Source organism: Lampris incognitus, chromosome 1 (assembly GCF_029633865.1).
Source record: "Lampris incognitus isolate fLamInc1 chromosome 1, fLamInc1.hap2, whole genome shotgun sequence".
NCBI lineage: Eukaryota > Metazoa > Chordata > Actinopteri > Lampriformes > Lampridae > Lampris > Lampris incognitus.
Window position 1 is genome coordinate 10,142,684 of NC_079211.1, and position 21,983 is coordinate 10,164,666.

Consider the following 21,983-nt stretch of genomic DNA (forward strand, 5'->3'; position numbering starts at 1 on the left):
CCCCCCACACACACAAACATACTCACACACTAGCTCTGTGTGTGTACACGATGTTGTCTCTTAAGTCTTCTTGTTCTGAAGTGGTTAAGTACTTGGTTTAATGTGCTGTCTCTAAACTTGACCTGGATTTGACTGGCAAGGAAGAAAGTCTCTGAGCTGCTCTGGATCGAGTCATTAAAGGCTCCTAAACCGGGTAAATTTAGCCATCTTGTACATTTATTGTATGTGTTCTTCTTTTTTTGGGGGGGGGGTTCCCCCCCTTTTTCTCCCCAGTTATATCCAACCAATTACCCCACTCTTCCAAGCCGTCCCGGTCGCTGCTCCACCCCCTCTGCTGACCTGGGGAGGGCTGCAGACTACCACATGCCTCCTCTGATGCATGTGGAGTCGCCAGCCGCTTCTCTTCACCCGACAGTGAGGAGTTTCGCCAGGGGGACGTAGCGCATGGGAGGATCATGCTATCCCCCCAAGTTTCCCCCCGAACAGACACCCCGACCGACCAGAGGAAGCACTAGTGCAGCGTCCAGGATACACACCCACATCCGGCTTCCCACCCACAGACATGCCTAATTGTGTCTGTAGGGATGCCCGACCAAGCCAGAGATAACGCAGGGATTCGAACCAGCGATCCCCGTGTACGGTACATTTATTGTATGTCACGTTGCATAACAGGGAAATGGTAAAATCTTGGTATGTCACACTGTGTAAAAAAGGCGACCCAGTTCCAGGGATATTTATCATTCTCTTGCTGAGAAAACATGCATGTTTGCATGAAAACATGCAGCATTATGGCAAATTTTTTTTACATAAGAAACCCAAAAAGAAGAGACATGCTGGCAGGTCTCCAAAGTGAGTTTTAGGTGCAATAATATAGTCGGTAATTTTTTCCCCATCTGCACACAGTATTTTGTACTAGAGGATGACTTTCATTGATTCCCTGATAGCAACGCGCGCACACACGTGCATGCACGCACAAAGAAAGAGAGTACTGAGCAGTGTAATCCTTTTGTTGTTGTTGTGTTCCCCCCCCCCCCCCTTTTTTTTTTTTTCTCCCGAATTGTATCTGGCCAGTTATCCAACTCTTCCGAGCTGTCTCGGTCACTGCTCCACCCCCTCTGCCGATCCGGGAAGGCCTGCAGACTACCACATGCCTCCTCCGATACATGTGGAGTCACCAGCTGCTTTTCACCTGACACTGAGGAGTTTCACCAGGGGGACGTAGCACATGGGAGGATCACACTATTCCCCCCTAGTTCCCCCTCCCCCATGAACAGGCGCCCCAACCGACCAGGGGAGGCACTAGTGCAGCGACCAGGACACATACCCACATCCGGATTCCCACCCACAGACATGGCCAGTTGTGTCTGTAGGGACGCCCGACCAAGCCGGAGGCTAAACGGGGATTCGAACCGAGATCCCCATGTTGGTAGGCAACAGAATAGACCACTATGCTCCCTGGATGCCCCAGTGTAATCTTTTGTTGAGAATAAGTTTATGTTCTGTTAATCGTAATCGCTAGGATGTAGTCTTTTTCTACATGCTGCTCACCAGGATGGTGCCATAACCATTCGTTTTTATTGTTGTCTCTCCTGCCGCACCAACATATCGACGGCTCACATTTTCCGACACTACTAGATCTCGGTCGAAGCTGACAAGTCTGGATCGGCCCTCTGTCAGGTGTCCTTAACTCTGTCGCTCTGAACCCTCCATCACAGTTCATGACTTGGGAAATTTGTCTGAGACGATGCTGAGGTGACCAGGACTGCACAGTGTGTGTATGGGAACTGACGGACTCGCTCACTTATGCAAAGGCCGATTGTCTCAGTATGCTGTGTTTTGTCTGTGGTCCAGATTTGTAATTACCAGGGCCCGGCGCGGGTGGTGGTGCAGCTGGTGACCGCTAACAAGACCCCGGCCTACCTCCACGCCCACAGCCTGGTGGGGAAACAGTGCGACAAGGGCATCTGTGTGGCCGACCTGCAGCCTAAAGACTCCGCTATCAGGTCAGCAAGATGGACGCTTTCATTCTCTTTCGCTCTTTCTCTCTTTCATCCTTTTGTCCTTTCTTTCTTTTTCTCTTTCTTTCGCGCTCCCTCTCCATACTGAAATCTGATTGGATGAAATTCTGAAACGCTTTCCAAGTAAATAAAAAATGTTAGGGGCACTGAAAGGTTGCTGTATATTTTATCAGAAAAATCCCCTTCCAGATTATAATCTGGAAGGGGATTTTGGAGGATTTCTGGGGATTTCTGAAAATTTTTTAGATTACAATTTAAAATTACAATTACAATTTTTTTTCTTTTCCAGTGTAAAGCGTCCTTGGGTTCCTTGAAATGCGCTATACAAAACTAAGTTGTTGTTGTTGTTGGGGCAAGTGCACCAGTAAGATACGTCTCAGAGGGAATAGTATTTCCAAGTTTTGTTCCAGAAGTGATATAAAATCTGAAACAAAGATAATTTGTTGTGATTGACAAGAAGTTTATTTTCTGGTCATCATATTGCTGAAGGTAGTTTTTAAGATTGAAAGTGAGGGGACTGAGTCGGTCGTAGTTTTTGGCTAGTTTTCCATGGAGGGCATTGAAGACCGATGTCTGTTTTGTCCCGTAGCTTTCCTAACCTGGGCATCCTGCATGTGACCAAGAAGAATGTGAGTAAGACGCTGGAGGAGCGTATGACGGAGGCCTATAGGATGGGATATAACTGCGGCATCTCCATCCACCCCGAGATGGACGCCTTGCAGGGAGAGGTCCGAGTCCCCAGGGAGCTCACCGGTCAGTGGAGTGTGTGTGTATTTGTGTGTGTGTGTGTGTGTGTGTATATATATATATATATATATATATATATGTGTGTGTGTGTGTGTGTGTGTGTGTGTGTGTGTGTGTGTGAGTGGTACATAGTAATAGATGTTATTTTTTTTTACATATTCTTTTTTTAAAAATTTGTACTGTGTGGGTGTGTGTGGGAGGTAGCAGTTTATAAGCAATCTATGTCATTAGGGCTCTCCCCGACCAAAGATTTTCCCAGTTGGCTAGTCGTTGCATGTTTATGATATTAATTTAATTATTTGAAAAAAAAGTGTGTGTGTGTGTGTGTGTGTATATATATATGAAACAACATTGGGACACCGGAGGGTGTGCTCCCAATAACCGGAGCACACCCTCCGGTGTCCCAATGTTCCATATTGTTTCATCCCGTGGACCCACCACCCGTGGGGATGAGCATTGGGGTAGGGTGCAATGCAAGCCAGGCGGCAGGCAAAGGCAGGGACTGGGGCGTGCCAACTTCCGGCATCACAGACTGGTCCTCGGGACGTGGAATGTCACCTCTCTGGCAGGGAAGGAGCCTGAGCTGGTGCACAGGAGGTGGAGCAGTACCATCTAGGTATAGTTGGGCTCACCTCCATGCATAGCATAGGCTCTTGTGCCAAATTCCTGGAGAGGGGCTGGACTTTTTACTGAAGTTTAATTTCCCTCTCAAATTATATTCCCCTTCAGGTGGTTGAAGTGAGTTACCCCCTTCAATGTGAAGCACTTTGGGTGTCCAGAAAAGCCCTATATAATTGTAATTATTATTATATCTACTACTACTGCTACTACGACTTTCGGCTGCTCCCGTTAGGGGTCACCACAGCGGATCATCCATTTCCATCTCTTCCTGTCCTCTGCATCTTCCTCTGTCACACCGGCCACTTGCATGTCCTCTCTCACCACATCCATCAACCTCCTCTTTGGCCTTCCTCTTTTCCTCTCTCCTGGCAGCTCCATGTATATATATTTTATTTTTTTAAATATATATTTTGGAGCATCAGAAAATAGTTTGAGTTCTGGGGCTGTGAAAGAGTCTTAAAAGCAACATTGTTAACACTGCCACATTTCAGAGAAAAACAAAGCCATAATAATGAGCCTTTAAAATATAAATTTTACAAGCGCACACACAAAGTGAGCCGCCTGTTAACGACACTGGCAAAAACGGTAATGACTTTGAATGTGTTGGCACAACCAGCAAGGAGACGGAACATTTTGTTAATTTTCAACATGGTATAACGTCACACAACTATTCTATTCTATTCAACTATTTTATGTTCCCAGCTGTCTTAGAGCAGTTTGAGCCCATGTCCCTCTCCTTTATATTTGAGATAGTTAAGCATTTGAGGTCTTCACATCGCCCCCTTGACAGTATTCCACCCACACTGTTAAAGGATGTTTTTACCACTGTTGGGTCTTGTATTGTAAATTTGATAAACACCTCTCTTCTCTCAGGCTGTGTTCCAGCTGCTTTCAAACATGCTGTAGTACAGCCCCTCATCAAAAAGACCAATCTTGATCCCTCTGTTCTTTATAATTTTAGGCCAGTTTCTAAGCTGCCTTTTCTTTCAAAAGTCTTAGAGAAGGCAGTTTATGTACAATTACAAACGCACCTAGAAATTAATGGTATTTCTGAAAAGTTCCAGTCTGGTTTCAAATCAGATCACAGCACTGAAATAGCCCTTTTAAGGATTTTTAATGATCTTCTTTTAACTATGGACTCTGGGAACTCTGCTGTTCTGGTGCTTTTGAACCTGAATGCTGCCTTCAACATGGTTGACCATAATCTTCTTTTATCACGTCTTGAGCTGTGTGGAGGCATTAAAGGTACTGCCCTCGAATAGTTCAAGTCTTAGGTCCGCGGTGGTGTAGCGGTCTAAGCATCGGCTCTGTGTCGATGCAGTTGCCCACTGGGGACTGGGGTTCGCGCCCCGGTCTCGTCAGATCCGACTATGGCCGGACTCGACGAAGTAGCGATCATTGGCAACGCTATCTTCGGGAGGGGGGCGGAGTCGGCTTGTGTTCGTCACGTGAATGCGTCTCTGTGTGTGTCGGAAAAACAGTGGTTCGGCTTGGAGTCGCCTTGTCACGAAAGTGGCGAGGCGGTCTCCTTCGAGACTGCCGGCCGGAGAGATGCAGTTGGCGAACGCATACAGTGCGAGGGTGGGTGTTTGAATTAAAATAGGGATCGATTGGCTACTAAATTGGGAGAAAAAAAGGGAAAAATCAGAAATAAATTATAAAAAAAATAAAATAGTTCAAGTCTTATTTGCCAATAGAAGCTTTTCTGTCCATATAGACCAATTCTCTTCGGCTGCAGCCCCACTTAACTGTGGGGTCCCTCAAGGCTCAATTTTGGGCCCCATTCTCTTCTTATTGTATACGCTGCCCTTGGGGTCCATTTAAAAAAACAAAAAAAAACATAATATGTCTTTTCTTTGTTTTGCTGATGATTTGCAAATCTGTCTGCCTATAAAAACAAACAGCAGAGATTCTATACAGGCTTTGCTTAGTTGTGCATTTAAATGATGTCAAAACATGGATGGAGTTAAACTTTCTGAAACTAAATCAAAATAAGACTGAAATTATTGTATATGGACAACCTGATCTTCTGGATGGTTGTGATGGTGCTCTTGGCCCTTTAGCTTCCTACAGTCACTCTTCTGTTAGGAATCTTTTTTTTTTTTTTTTAATTTATTTCTGATTTTTTCCCCTTTTTTCTCCCAATTTAGTGGCCAATTGATCCCTATTTTAATTCAAACACCCACCCTCGTATTGCATGCGTTCGCCAACTGCATCTCTCCGGCCGGCAGTCTCGAAGGAAAGCGCCTCCCCACTTTCGTGACAAGGCGAATCCAAGCCGAACCACTGTTTTTCCGACACACACAGAGACGCATTCATATGACGAACACAAGCCGACTCCGCCCCCCTCCCGAAGACAGCGTTGCCAATGATTGCCGCTTCATCGAGCCCGGCCATAGTCGGATCTGACGAGACCGGGGCGCGAACCCCAGTCCCCAGTGGGCAACTGCATCGACACCAAGCCGATGCTTAGACCGCTACGCCACCGCGGACCTTCTGTTAGGAATCTTGTGCGATTTTAGCTCTTTTAACTTTGATAAACAAATAAGCTCAGTTGTCAAAACAAGTTTTTTTTTTCAATTACCACTTCTGGGAAAAGTAAAGGCCTATCTCCCTCCAAATGATCTTGAAAGGGTAATTCATGCATTTATTACCTCTTGTTTGGATTATTGTAATTCATTGTATGTTGGTGTAGCTCAGTCGTTGCTTCATCACCTGCAGCTGCTCACCTTCTAACAGGAAAGAAACGATATGATCACATAACACCTATACTGGCCTCCCTTCATTGGCTTCCTGTCTGTTTTAGGATCCAGTTTAAGATTTTATTACTTGTTTTTAAGACTTTAAATGGGCTGGTGCCATCTTATTGATCTGAGCTAATACATCATCATTTACCAGTCAGAGCACTCAGGTCAACAAACCAGATGCTCTTACATGTTCCCAGATCCAGGCTTAAGAATAGGGGCGACAGAGCCTTTGCAGTGGCTGCCCCTGATCTCTGGAACAACTTACCAGTACACATAAGATCTGCTCAGATCCTAGAGACTTTTAAATCTTTGTTAAAGACCTACCTCTTCTCACTGGCATTCAATTCAAGTTGAGCTTGACGCCGTGATTTTATTGTGCAAATATACTTGTACTTTTATGTTTTATTGTTTACATTTTATATTCTTTATTTTATTATGTTTTCTTTACATGTATTTTTATATTCATATTTGTCACTTTATATTATATTTTAAGCTTGTGCAGCACTTTGGTTCAACTGTGGTTGTTTTAAATGTGCTATATAAATAAACTTGTCTTGACCTGACAACTTATGAACTTGTAACACCAACATGATAACTTATGAGAAATCTTACAAGCTCCAAGCTCGGCTCAAAGCTCGCCAAAAAAGGTAATGAATAATGATTCTGAATGTGTCAAATTAAAAGCCCTCATACGGTTCATACCTTTTTTTCTGCGAAAAAACGACTAATGAAAACCGAGACTCTTCTCATCAACTAATGTTTAGTCGATTAGGGGGCAGCCCTAGTCATTATCATCATCATCAGTTCCCTAACCTATGGAGGTCGTAGGAGCACAGCTGATGCTTCAACAAGTCTCTATCACCGAACCGATCCGATATGGTGATTGATTTTGGTTGAGTCATCATTGTGTTTCAGTAGGGGGAGTACCTGGTGGTCCTTATCTCCCCTCCACGTATGGATGGCCGTTAGTTCACAGAGGACCTCATCCGACCTTTGACAGATTTTGTTTTTAGTCCTGCTGGGTGTCCACACTCTCTCCTCACAACAACCCAAGGGTTGAAGTGGGGGTGCCGGTTTAGTCGCCGACGACCCGACGGTTGCAGTTTAATGTCGTACCCAGGACGTGTCATTATAGTGATCTAGTTATTATAGATACTCTTTATATGGAAGTCAGTTTCCCCACATTTACATGTCTGTCTGTCTATGTGCCTGTCTCTCCATCTGTCTGTCTGTGTGTACCTCTCTCTCTCGCGCTCTCTGTCTGTCTGTCTGTCCATCCTCAGACCACCAAAGGAGTCTGATCAGCAGCTCTGCAGCCCACCAGTCTAAGGACATGGACCTGAGTGTGGTGCGTCTCATGTTCACTGCCTTCCTGCCAGACAGTGATGGAGGTTTCTCCAGGAGACTGGAGCCGGTGGTGTCAAAGTCCATTTATGACAGCAGTAAGTCCCATCAGCCCCTGGCCAACTCCTCTCTCTCCTTAATGTGGGATTTTATTGTTATTATTATCATTTGTTTTATATTTTAGTTGGTGGCACGATGGTGCGGTGGGGCGGCACAGTGTTTGGTTTGCGCAGTCGTCTCACAGCAAGAAGGTCCTGGGTTCGAGCCCCAGGGTAATCCAACCTTGGGGGTCGTCCCAGGTCGATCTCTGTGTGGAGTTTGTATGTTCTCCCCGTGTCTGTGTAGGTTTCCTCTGGGTGCTCCGGTTTCCCCCCACAGTCCAAAGACATGTAGGTCAGGTGAATCAGCTGTACTAAATTGTCTCTAGGTATGACTCTGTGTGTGTGTGTGTGTGTGTGTGTGTGTGTGTGTGTGTGTGTGTGTGTGTGTGTGTGTGTGTGTGTGTGTGATGGCCTGGTAGCCTGCCCAGAGTGTCTCCCCGCCTGCAGCCCAATGACTGCTGGGATAGTCTCCAGCATCCCCCCCGACCCTGACAGCAGGATAAGTGGTTCGGCTAATGGATGGATGGATGGATAGATTTTAGTCTTCTTTCCTATAGCAGTTTTAAAAATGGGCTCATAATTTTGCTGTTCTTTGTATTTTTGTGCAGGTGTTATTAAAAACATGCAGCAGATGTGCCTCTGCATCAAAATCTCAGTATTAAAAAAAACGGGTCCGCGGTGGTGTAGCAGTCTAAGCATCGGCTTTGTGTCGATGCAGTTGCCCACTGGGGACCGGTGTTCGTGCCTCGGTCTCATCAGATACAACTATGGCCGGACTCGATGAAGCAGCAATTATTGGCAACGCTGTCTTCGGGAGGGGGGCGGAGTCAGCTTGTGTTCGTCACATGAATGCGTCTCTGGGTGTGTGGGGAAAAAGCAGTGGTTCAGCTTGGAGTCGCCTTGTCACGAAAGTGGGGAGGTGACTCCTTCGAGACTGCCGGCTGGAGAGATGCAGTTGGCGAACGCATGCAGTACGAGGGTGGGAGTTTCAACTAAAATAGGGATCGATTGGCCACTAAATTGGGAGAAAAAGGGGAAAATCAGAAATAAATTGTAAAAAAAAAAAAGTCACTATTTCTCATAAATTATATCTATTTCATTATAATCTAACTACATCATGACTGAATGTGTTAAACCATATGAAATTCTTGTATATTTACGAACACAGTTAAAGAGGTTGAGTTAATTATGGAAAATAAGCATTATCATTAGCTTTCTCTATGATGATAATTGAAAGGGCGGCCCTGTTTTACTCCAGTTTTCAGAACTGTTACTTACCGATAAGAACAAACCTTTTCCAGCAGAAGAAAACCTTGAAAACTGATTTAGTTGTTCTTTAGTTTCAGACCTTGTGTTGAGTCACCTGTCAATCAACTGGCAGTGATGGCAAGTTCCAGTCCTGTGTGTAGTATTTTGAGAGCGGTGCAACCCTTTTGTTCACATTTTAATAAAGGATTGTACCTTTTAACATTTGTATATTACTAGTGGTATCATCCATCCATTATCTAAGCCACTTATCCCACTCAGGGTCGCGGGAAGCTGCAGCCTATCCCAGCAGTCATTGAGCAGCAGGGAGGGAAACACCCCGAACAGGCCTAGTAGTAGCTTACTCAGTTTTTAAATGTGTTGTAATGTCCATGGCGTTGGCCGTTTCCTGTCCTTAGTTCACACTAGTGATTCTCGGTAGTTTCATTTCCCTAACGCTGTCAGAATCTGGTTTCCACCAGCAGACAGCTCCTCGCTGGTTTCTCCAGCGGGCCTGTCCCCTCGTGGTGTGTGTCGGTAGTACTGAGGGCCAGGCGAAGTTTTACAGACACAGTTTACATGCACCTTTACACTGACTCGTCCATCAGAGCAAATGCTGAGGCATTTTACCCCTCAAAACCAAGGGATCCATAAACCTCTTTGTGCTGACATGTGTTAGCTTGCTAAATGACAGAACAGCTAACAAAGCAAACTGTTACTGCTCATACGTATAGTTTATTTATAAATTATAATTTAATACCATATAATGTAATCATATTGTAAAGTATATTCGTATGATATATTAGTATTAATATACCATACGAATATACTATATATTGTATAGTAGCATAATATTTTGGTATATAAGTATAGTAATGTTTGTATATTAGTATAATATAGTATGATTATAATGTGCAGTGTGTACAAGTATGTAATTTGTTAGTGTAACCGGTCATTTTCTTGCCCGGTGCGGGATTCGATACGGGGTGTACTGCACCACAAGGCGACATCACTAACCGCTCGGCTAAAGGGTCAGACCCGTTAGCTAGGGGGCTAACGTGTCTTATTAGTAGTTTACAGTGGTCATGGGTCGTTGGAGCCGGCTGGGGGTGTTAGTTTCGATTTTCATGACCACTGAATCGAGCACTAACGAAGTCGAAACTAACACCCTCAACGACCATTGCTGCTTAACATCGGCTCACGACGAGCCATGCATATCGATACCTCTGATAATGACTGGCGTTGCTAAACATCGGAACACAAAGAGCCATGGACATCAATAGCTCTGATAATGACTCTAAAGAGGATAAATATCTGAGTTTCATCACCGGCCAGTCAGACTAGCTTGGTCTAGTCAGAAAGGCACGAACTGATGAAGCCTCTTGGATGAGAGGCGAAACGTCTTCACGGATATATACCAAGTCCAGTTGCACTTGATTCCATTCCTTTGGATAACCATGACCTAGATGAATGAGAACATTCACAGACATGCTTCAACACTCATCCCATGTAAACAGCTGACTGGAAATCTTCAGTCAGAATGATTCATCCATCCATTATCCAAACCGCTTAACCTGCTCAGGGTCGCGGGAATGCTGGAGGCTATCCCAGCAGTCATTGGGCGGCAGGCAGGGAGACACCCTGGACAGACCACCAGACCATCACAGGGCCCACACACACACACACACACACATTCACACTTAGGGACAATTTAGTACTGCCGATTCACCTGACCTACATGTCTTTGGACTGTGGGAAGAAACCGGAGCACCCGGAGGAAACCCACGCAGACACGGGGAGAACATGCAAACTCAACACAGAGGACGACCCGGGATGACCCCCAAGGTGGTACTACCCCGGGGCTTAAACCCAGGACCTTCTTGCTATCAGGCGACCGCGCTAACCACTGCGCCACCAAGTCGCCCCATGATTCAGTCGGAATGATTCAATCACAATGGAAAATAAGTGTGCATGTAATCTCAGCTAATGAAATGGGAAGCACATGTGCTCTAAGAAGAGGTTGGATAGGAATTGTGGTTTTGATAAGGGCTAGGTACAGCTAAGACCAAGTGCTGGTATGTATACGAGTGGTTTGTCAACAAAAAAGCTTTCAAAGTTGCTTTGTTAAACTTAATGACACTTGAAGTTATCCATGGTGGTTGCGTTGGATCTTTGACAACTCCAAATCCCAGACATCCATTAAAAATGTCCCATGTCGGCACCTTCCCCACTGCCAAATGAAAAAAAGACACGGTTTTACTTATTAAGGTTTGACTGTATGTTGGTAAAGGTCTTCTGTCAGCTTGTTCTGTCATATCTGCTTGTCAGACACAGCATCACTTCTTCTTCAGACTCACCGCTACCTGCCATCCATGTATGACTGCGATAATGAAGATGTAAAACACTATGCATGCTAACCTCTCTCTCTCTCTCTCTGTCTGTGTGTGTGTGTGTGTCTCTCTCTCTTTCTCTGTCTGTCCGTCTGTCTGTCTCTCGCTTGCGCGTTCTCTCTCTGTCTCTCAAATTCAAATTTAATTTACTGTATTGACATGATTATTTGTCTCTCTCTGTCTCTCTCTCTGTCTTTCTGTCTGTCTGTCTGTCTCTCGCTTTCTTTCTCTCTGTCTGTCTGTCTGTCTGTCTCTCGCTTTCTCTGTCTGTCTGTCTCTCTCTCTCTCTCTCTCTGTCTTCGTGTGTGTGTCTCTCTCTCTTTGTCTGTCTGTCTGTCTGTCTCTCTCTCGCTTGCGCGCTCTCTCTCTGTCTCTCAACTTCAAATTTAATTTAATGTATTGACATGATTATTTGTCTCTCTCTGTCTCTCTCTCTGTCTTTCTGTCTGTCTCTCGCTTTCTTTCTCTCTTTCTGTCTGTCTGTCTGTCTGTCTGTCTGTCTGTCTGTCTGTCTGTCTGTCTGTCTGTCTGTCTGTCTGTCTCTCGCTTTCTCTGTCTGTCTGTCTCTCTCTCTCTCTCTCTCTCTGTCTTCGTGTGTGTGTCTCTCTCTCTTTGTCTGTCTGTCTGTCCGTCTCTCTCTCGCTTGCGCGCTCTCTCTCTGTCTCTCAACTTCAAATTTAATTTACTGTATTGACATGATTATTTGTCTCTCTCTGTCTCTCTCTCTGTCTTTCTGTCCGTCTCTCGCTTTCTTTCTCTCTTTCTGTCTGTCTGTCTGTCTGTCTGTCTGTCTGTCTGTCTGTCTGTCTGTCTCTCGCTTTCTCTGTCTGTCTGTCTCGCTCTCTTTCTCTCTCTCTTTGTCTGCCCCCCCCCCACAGAGGCTCCCAATGCCTCCAACCTGAAGATAGTGAGGATGGATCGGACAGCCGGCTGTGTGACCGGAGGAGAGGAGGTCTACCTGCTCTGTGACAAAGTCCAGAAAGGTGTGGCGTTCACCGCTCATACAAACCCACATGTAGCACGCAAGTACAACCAGAAGCAAACACGCCTTTAAGACGTATGGATGAAGACAGTGTGTGCGTACGTGTGCGTGTGCTGGGTTGGTCGTTTTGCTCCAGGTAAACCATTTCATAAAAATCCATAAAACGTCCTTGTGCTGAAAACATGGCTTCGTGTGTTTCTAATTTGAACATCTGAGCTACGCATGAAAAATTATTCAGATCATCAAAAACTGAAACCAGCCAGTCTTCAGTAAGTCATTGCACCCTTCTGAAAATAGTGTAGCCTCCATTTTACTATTTTACTATCTGAAGAACATGATTTAGTGTGCAGGCCTCTTTATAGCACAACTACAGAGGGCACGAGCGCAGAGAGGAAGTCACACCCGATGGAGAGATAAGCGTAGCACAGTAAGACGATCGTTTCGCTGTTTGATTTAATTTACCCTGCAGAACTGAAATATTTACCCTCATTACTACCGCTCTCCAGCCTCCATCCAGTCCGAGGTTTATTGACATTCCATTGGTTTTATTGAAGTTAAGTCAAATCAATTTTATTTTTATAGCCCAGTATCACAAATTGCAAATTTGCCTCAGGAGGCTTTACAGCGACACAACATCCTGTCCTGAGACCCTCTTATCGGATAAGGAACAACTCCTTAAAAAAGAAAAAAACCTTTAACAGGGAGACAAAACAGGAAGAAACCTCAGGGAGAGCAACATAGGAGGGATCTCTGCCCCAAGACGGACGGATGTGCAGTGGATGTTGTGTTTACAGAATAAAAGACAATTTACAGAATACAACACTGAAAGAGGATAGTGGAATTATAATGGAATTACGAGATATATGAGGAATATGATGAGGAGGATGCCAGGTTGTGTCCAGATGCCAACGGAACAGCCCAGGGGGGCCTGAGCCACGCGACCACCATCACCGTGTAGACCCGACAGGACACATGGTGGTGATGATGATGATAAACCAACCATGTGCCATGGAGGGCCATGTGTGTGTGTCCATGTTTTCACTCCAACCAGACTCCAAGTCAAACTTTATTGACAGCACATTTCACGTACAGGCAACTCAGTGTGCTTCAGAAGAGTATAGGTTTAAAAATCAATCTGTTTTATTGTTTTATTAATTGGTCAGCGGCTGGTGACTCCACATGCATGGGAGGAGGCATGTGGTAGTCTGCAGCCCTCCCCGGATCAGCAGAGGGGGTGGAGCAGCAACCGCGATGGCTCAGAAGAGTGGGGTAATTAGCCAGATACAATTGGGGAGAAAAAAAAACCTGGTGTGGAGTTGGTCAGAATGAAAAATTGGATACACATGTTCCTCCGTGGCACACTGTTGCCCTCCCCGATTTAAAACAATACTCTGCGGACTAATATGTTTGTTTTTAAGTTTCAAGTTTTTTTTTTTTGTTTTTTTGTTTTTTTTTATTATCAAATGTCTAACAGTACAGCAGTGGCAGACATTGCTTGCAATGAAATGCTTGAGTCATCAAGATGACCTCAAAAAAGCTAAAAAAAAATACAAAATTTAAATTCAAAGTTAAAACTAAAATCCGAAATCTAAAATTTAACAGGATTTACAGGCCAAATAGAAATAAAAACATGTAAGTGAAAAAAATGTACCGCGGCTGGTGTCGTTCTGATATGCTGAGGTTCATGGTTCGAGCAACACCGTGTTCGAGGCTCGTAGGGCGGCTAGTCGGGGGATTTTTCCTGGATGGGGAGCCGGCAGGGTATTATTATGCCCCGCCGTTGCAATGTTGGGTGCCCATACTGCTGCGGGGAGATGTGGGGTGAGATAGCGTGACTCTCCATATGCGTTACGTTACTTGGATAAACCTGCGCTTGACGGGTGAAAAGAAGCAGTTTACTCTTTTTCCACACACATGGATGCACCAGTACCGATACTGGTACCTGATATCGGGCCGATACCAGGCTGAAATGGAGAATCTGGATCAGAGACTTTACCCAAGACGAAAATCTGATACCAGTCGCTATTAGTAACCTGTCGTAAATAAAAACAAAATGGCTGCATTTTTGGAACACAAAAACTTGCGTTTCTTTAATGCTGGAGAAAAAATTGATTGTTATTTTGCCCATTGACCTGGGGCCTCACAATTAATTGTATATTAATCCTGATTAATCGCCATGAATTGATCATTTCTGAGGGCAGTTTTTCTCTTTGGGTTGAACTTGGTGTGAAGAAAGTATTATTTTTGTTATATTATTATTATTATTATTATCATTTGAAGATTTGTACATTTGATTGTTTATCGGTTTATACAAATACATCGTGAATGTGAAGGCAGTTTTCTGTTGCTTTGAAATGCTCAGAACAATTCCGTCCTCCAGAATCGTTGAATTATCATGATAAATAATCTTTGTTGCAATATATTAAACAAAATAATCGTGATTATCATTTTAGCCATAATCATGTAGCCCCACACTGACACCAAACGGATGGTCTAAATCTGCACAGTTCAGCTAAAGTAATGGCTTGGATCAGTACTCTGTATCCGTGGATTTGGAAGTGGAATCGGCGTCGGTACGGACAAAGTGATATTGGTTCATCCTTAAGTGGCGGTATATACCCTCCCCAACAGGCGAAGGGTTTGTGCTGCGGTGGGGAGGACAGAGACTTCATAGAAATAGAATAAGAGGAAATACTCAGTTGGATAACCTGTGTTGGGTGGTGCAGAATATGATGACATCAGTCAGGCATGTGCCAGCCATGGAGGAAGTGTTTCTCCCAGAGGGATTTCCCCTGCTAGTATGCAAATCTTGGAGGAGGAAGAGTTGTGTGTTCCTTCTTTCGGTCGGGTGGGACCTCTTTGTTTTTGGCTCTTCAACAGAACTTCAGTTGAGACGCGTCACCCTGGCCGAGGGTTCGTGTGTCATGGTGCATGGGGCCACCTCCAACATGACATTTACATTCTAGTCATTTAGCTGAAGCTCTGACTCACTGTGACTCTCGCTGACCATGAGGTAGGAGTAAGCTACTGGATCAGAAACGGTTTGAACAGTCAACTGGAAAGAGGTTAGGGGTCAAAGCCCCAACACATAGGCAACGGAAAAATATTTCTCTCATCAAGAAATCATTATGAGGCATCCGGGTAGCGTGGCGGTCTATTCCGTTACCTATCAACATGGGGATCGCCGGTTCAAATCCCCATGTTACCTCCGGCTTGGTCGGGCGTCCCTACAGACACAATTGACCGTGTCTGCAGGTGGGAAGGGGGATGTGGGTATGTGTCCTGGTTGCCGCACTAGCGCCTCCTCTGGTCAGTCGGGGCGCCTGTTCGGGGGGGAAGAGAAACGCGCAAAATCCCCCACTGTCAGGTGAAAAGAAGTGGTTGGTGACTCCACACATATTGGAGGAAGCATGTAGTAGTCTGCAGCCCTCCCCGGATCAGCAGAGGGGGTGGAGCAACGACTGGGATGGCTCAGAGTGTGAAGTAATTGGCAAGTCCAATTGGAGTGAAAAAGGGGGGAAAATCAAAAAAAGAAATGACAGTATGTATTGATTTATTCTATCTTTTTTATTATTTTTTTTAATATATATATATATATATATATATATATATATATATATATATACATACACTCACCGGCCACTTTATTAGGCACACCTGTCCAACTGCTCGTTAACGCAAATTTCTAATCAGCCAATCACATGGCAGCAACTCAATGCATTTAGGCATGTTGACATGGTCAAGGCAATCTGCTGCAGTTCAAACCGAGCATCAGAATGGGGAAGAAAGGTGATTTAAGTGACTTTGAACGTGGCATGGTTGTTGGTCCCAGACGGGCTGGTCTGAGTATTTCAGAAACTGCTGATCTACTGGGATTTTCACGCACAACCATCTCTAGGGTTTACAGAGAATGGTCCGAAAAAGAGAAAATATCCAGTGAGCGGCAGTTCTGTGGGCGAAAATGCCTTGTTGATGCCAGAGATCAGAGGAGAATGACCGGACTGGTTCGAGCTGATAGAAAGGCAACAGTAACTCAAATAACCCCTCATTACAACCGAGGTATGCAGAAGAGCATCTCTGAACGCACAACACGTCGAACCTTGAGGCAGATGGGCTACAGCAGCAGAAGACCACACCGGGTGCCACTCCTGTCAGCTAAGAACAGGAAACTGAGGCTACAATTCGCACAGGCTCACCAAAATTGGACAATAGAAGATTGGAAAAACGTTGCCTGGTCTGATGAGTCTCGATTTCTGCTGCGACATTCGGATGGTAGGGTCAGAATTTGGCGTCAACAACATGAAAGCATGGATCCATCCTGCCTTGTATCAACGGTTCAGGCTGGTGGTGGTGGTGTAATGGTGTGGGGGATATTTTCTTGGCACACTTTGGGCCCCTTAGTACCAATTGAGCATCATGTCAACGCCACCGCCTACCTGAGTATTGTTGCTGACCATGTCCATCCCTTTATGACCACAGTGTTCCCATCTTCTGATGGCTACTTCCAGCAGGATAACGCGCCATGTCATAAAGCTCGAATCATCTCAGACTGGTTTCTTGAACATGACAATGAGTTCACTGTACTCAAATGGCCTCCACAGTCACCAGATCTCAATCCAATAGAGCACCTTTGGGATGTGGTGGACCGGGAGATTCGCATCATGGATGTGCAGCCGACAAATCTGCAGCAACTGCGTGATGCTATCATGTCAATATGGACCAAACTCTCTGAGGAATGGTTCCAGTACCTTGTTGAATCTATGCCACGAAGGATTAAGGCAGTTCTGAAGGCAAAAGGGGGTCCAACCCGGTACTAGCAAGGTGTACCTAATAAAGTGGCCAGTGAGTGTATATATATATATATATATATATATTCTTCCTTTTTCTTCTCCAATGCGCCCGGCCAATTACCCCACTCCTCCGAGCCGTCTCGGTCACTGCTCCACCCCCTCTGCTGATCCGGGGAGGGCTGCAGACTACCACATGCTTCCTCCAATATATGTAGCGTTAGCAGCCGCTTCTTTTCACCTGACAGTGAGGTGTTTCGCCAGGGGGAAGTAACGCGTGGGAGGATCACACTATCCCCGCCCCCCAGTTCCCCCTCTCCCCTTAACAGGCGCCCCAACCAACCAGAGGAGGCGCTAGTGCAGCGACCAGGACACATACCCACATCCGGCGTCCCACCCGCAGACACGGCCAGTTGTGTCTGGAGGGACGCCTGACCAAGCTGGAGGTAACACGAGGGTTCGAACCGGCGATCCCCGTGTTGGTAAGCAACGGAATAGACCACTACGCTATCCAGATGTCCGACGTTATGTATTGATTGACTATTTCAAAACTCTAGTTTGCCGGTAAAGTTGATATTGTGGCTTGTAAGTTGGTCTACTCTGGTAGCCATTGGTACCAGCAGTTCACCGGGTGTGAAAACTCCGGTTAGATCACTTTAAAGGGGAACTGCACCACTATCCATTGGCTGCTGGTGGTCCTGTCCAATCTTTTAAAACTATGCCTGCTTTGGTGCCGTTGATTTTGACAAAGAAATCTATGTTCTCCTTCCAAGAGCGCTGTTCTACATGGTCAACACGCACCAGTACGGGTTGTAGGAGGGTTTATCAACAACGGAGATTAGAAAACAAAAAATCTCACCCAATTTGCCTTGTCGTTCGGCCACCATTCACTGATATCAATGGATGCTGGAAGAAAGCCAGTTTGCTATAGCGGACCACGTTGATACAGACAACACAGGCAAGTATTGTGTATGAATAATATGGTAGAGTCATTTGAGGAGCATATTGTAAAATTCCTGGGCAGTAAATGGATCATTCAAAGTTCCTGACGTTATGACGGTGTTGATGCACAATGCTCTGTCTGTGATATCCATACGTATACATGGTTTCCTCTCTTTGTAGCTGGCTCCACAAAGCACATTAACCCGCGTAGAGTAAACTGGTTCTATCATACATGCGAGACTCGTATGGGCGCCATGGCTCAGCAGGTAGAGCGGGTCGCCTAGTAATCGGAAGGTCGACGGTTCGATCCCCGGCTCTTGCGCAGAGCGTGTCAAAGTGTCCTTGAGCAAGACACTGAACCTGTAACTGCTCCTGATGAGCAGGTTGGCACCTTGGATGGCAGCCTCCGCCATCAGTGTATGAATGTGAATGGGTGAATGTGAGGCGTACACTGTAAAGCACTTTGAGTGGTCGGTAGACTAGAAAAGCGCTGTATAAATGCAGTCCATTTACCATTTACATGGGTACAGGTAGGTACTGACTCGTGTGTGTGTGTGTGTGTGTGTGTGTGTGTGTGTGTGTGTGTGTTCCAGATGACATCCAGGTGCGGTTCTATGAAGAGGATGATACTGGACTGACGTGGGAGGCATTGGGTGACTTCTCCCCTACAGATGTCCACAGACAGGTACGCAGGCTCACTGTCTTCTGTAGAAGTACTGGTATTATTATTATTATTATTATTATTCATAATTAGAAAGTAACCTTAATATTTGTAGTAGTAGAGCAGTACTAGCATAAATAGCAAATGTAGTAGTAGTCGTTGTGTTAGTGGTAGTAGAAGCAGTTGCAGTAGTAGTGGTTGTGGTAGTAGTTATAGTAGTAGCAGCTGTAGTAGCGGTGGTTATCATGGTAGTGGAATAGCGGCCTAGATTTTTCAGTACCTGAAGCAGTGCTAGAAGTAGAAATGAAATCCAGCATTTTGCCCAAGCTGATCGAGGTGTTTACCCATCTCTCAGTTTGCTATAGTGTTCAAGACTCCAAAGTACAAAAACCTGAACCTCCAGCAGCCCACGTCTGTGTTCGTCCAACTGAAAAGGAAGTCCGACAATGAGACCAGTGAACCTAAGCCCTTCACCTACCATCCTCAGATCATAGGTACGTCTGACAATGCTGTATAGGAAAGGCCATGACACTACCATGCCGATATAAGAATAGAGACCACCACGTCCAGGTGGCGTAGCGTTCTATTCCGTTGCCTACCAACACGGGGATCGCTAGTTCGAATCCCCGTGTTACCTCCGGCTTGGTCAGGCGTCCCTACAGACACAATTGGCCATGTCTGCAGGTGGGAAGCCGGGTGTGGGTATGTGTCGTGGTCGCTGCACTAGCGCCTCCTCTGGTTGGTCGGGGCACCTGTTTGGGGGGGATGGGGAACTGGGGGGAATAGCGTGATCCTCCCACGTGCTATGTCCCCCTGGCGAAACTCCTCACTGTCAGATGAAAAGAAGTGGCTGGTGACTCCACATGTATTGGAGGAGACATGTGGTAGTCTGCAGCCCTCCCCGGATTGGCAGAGGGGGTGGAGCCGCGACTGGGACAGCTCGGAAGAGTGGGGTAATTGGCCAAGTACAACTGGGGAGAAAAGGGGAAACATCCAAAAAAAATAAATAGAGACTACCTGAATTAACCATTTAAGGGCTGGTATGGCAACGCCACTACCGCCGCCTTGAGCAGTTTGTTGCTACACCAAAGATGGAAAACGCTACGCATCATATAATTTTTCCTGTGGAAGTCCGACCAGACATAAATCATTAATATGAGCAACAGTGTTCATGTTTTTAATATCTGTGGATTACATATGCCAGCGACAGAAGGCAGTCAACATTTGTTGGCAAGTAAATCTTTAGGATTGTGGCTTTAATAGGTGAATCAACAGTGAATGTGAGCTTTTCCCTGGACTCAGGGGTCCATGGTGAATTTTAAATACAAGAGGTCTTTATTAAGGGAGCCAGGTGAACAACAGTGGTCTGAGCCGAGTGTTGCAGAGATGGCAAGATGGATGCAATAGAAGTGCCAAACTGATGTAGGGGGTGGTTTTGCCCCCTTCAATAAAGGCATCCTGTCTTTAAATCTCACAACTGTTGTCTGGAAGTGATTGATGTTAATGGAGAAGTATAGAGAAGGTCAGAAGGAGTCACATTGTGTCTCTTTGGATTTAGAGAAAGCATACGACAAGGTGCCGAGAGAGGAGGTGTGGTATTGAATGAGGAAGTCGAGAGTTGCAGGGAAGTATGTAGGAGTGGCGCAGGATATGTATGAGGGAAGTGTGACAGTGGTGAGGTGTGTAGTAGGAATGACAGATGGGTTCAAGGTGGAGGTGAGATTACATCAAGGATCGGCTCTGAGCCCTTTCTTGTTTGCAATGGTGATGGACAGGTTAACAGACGAGATCAGGCAGGAGTCTCCGTGGACGATGATGTTTGCGGATGACATTGTGATCAGTAGTGAGAGTAGGGAGCAGGTGGAGGAGAGCTTGGAGAGGTGGAGGTATGCACCGGAGAGGAGAGGAATGAAAGTCGGTAGGAGCCAGACGGAATACCTGTGCGTGAATGAGAGGGAGGACAGTGGAATGGTGAGGATGCAAGGAGTAGAGGTGACGAAGGCGTATGAGTTTAAATACAAGAGGTCAAACGTAACAGGGAGTGCAGAAGAGAGATGAAGGAGAGAGTGCAGGCAGGGTGGAGTGGGTGGAGAAGAGTGTCAGGAGTGATTTGAGACAGAAGGGTACCAGCAAGAGTTAAAGGGAAGATTTACAAGATGGTTGTGAGACCAGCTATGTTATATGGTTTGGAGACGGTGGCACTGATGAAAAGACAGGAGGTGGAGGTGGAGGTGGCATGCTAGGATCTTCACTGGGAGTGATGAAGAAGGACAGGATTAGGAAGGAGTATATTAGAGGGACCGCTCAGGTTGGACGGTTTGGAGACAAAGCAAGAGAGGCAAGATTGAGATGGTTTGGACATGTGTGGAGGAGAGATGCTGAGTATATTGGGAGAAGGATGCTGAATATGGAGCTGCCAGGGAAGAGGAGAAGAGGAAGGCCAAAGAGGAGGTTTATGGATGTGGTGAGGGAGGACATGCAGGTGGCTGGTGTGACAGAGGAAGATGCAGAGGACAGGAAGAGATGGAAACGGATGATCCGCTGTGGCGCCCCCTAACAGGAACAGCCGAAAGTGGCAGTTGTCTGGAGTTGGGTTGCTTGTACTATTTCAGCACAAGTACAGATGTCCTCTTTTTCTTTTTGCTTTTTTGTTGTTGTTGTTGTTTTTTTTAAGTCTTTTTCCCCATTGCAAAGATAAACCTCCGCACTTGTTTATTATATTTTTGCAGCTGGGAGGAAGACAACGGGGTTTCGTATCAGTGTTTTTTGTGTGTTTGTGAGACACTTACAAAGGCCAAACAAACTGAAACTTCAGTCATTTTTTTTGTTATCCTCCGAACAGCATCATTAAGAAAAAGCCCATCTTTTAAATATTTGGCATTGATTCTTTGGCACCCAAAGTTCTGAGCATGCTGGACTCAGAAATGCATCCCAACAGACCCGGTGTGTGATGGGTTTTTTTTTTTTGTTTGTTTGTTTTTTTTTCAGAGGTTACAAATGTTTTGCAGTTGTCAGTTTGTGGTATCTCATGTTAATACCAAATATGAAATTACACTTCCTTTAATGCCGTTCCTTTATGAAAGCGCATTTCCCTATGCGCGTCACGTTTCTACGAACTACGCGCCGTGTTCGCCAGAAGAGGAAGGTGCTCCGTGGGTTTTTACAGTACTCAGTCCTGGAAACTCCAGACAGTTGACCTCCTCACACGTGCAGAGATGCCGTCTTTCAGCATCGCCGCATGTGGTGAAACAGAAAATAAAAGCACATTTTGTTTGTTTATTATATTGATTTACATATCCGTTATTCATTCGTTGGGCTCCGGACCATCATGACACCAGTTGATTCCACAAACTGACTTCTTCCTCACTGGTTAAAGTTGGGTTTAACTGGTGAGAGAA

The 21,983-nt window shown here is 45.5% G+C and overlaps 1 protein-coding gene across 5 annotated transcripts in view; it reads left to right on the top strand.

Annotated features, from left to right (window-relative positions):
* Positions 1–21,983, top strand: part of nfkb1 (nuclear factor of kappa light polypeptide gene enhancer in B-cells 1) — a 55,678-nt gene that overhangs the window by 15,921 nt on the left and 17,774 nt on the right. For all 5 annotated transcript variants that reach the window (XM_056282454.1, XM_056282524.1, XM_056282604.1 and 2 more), the window contains exons 6-11: positions 1,852–2,003; positions 2,608–2,771; positions 7,417–7,575; positions 12,092–12,196; positions 18,518–18,609; positions 18,941–19,079. In XM_056282454.1, the coding sequence (XP_056138429.1) occupies positions 1,852–2,003; positions 2,608–2,771; positions 7,417–7,575; positions 12,092–12,196; positions 18,518–18,609; positions 18,941–19,079 (811 nt within the window). The remainder of the gene's footprint in view (positions 1–1,851; positions 2,004–2,607; positions 2,772–7,416; positions 7,576–12,091; positions 12,197–18,517; positions 18,610–18,940; positions 19,080–21,983) is intronic.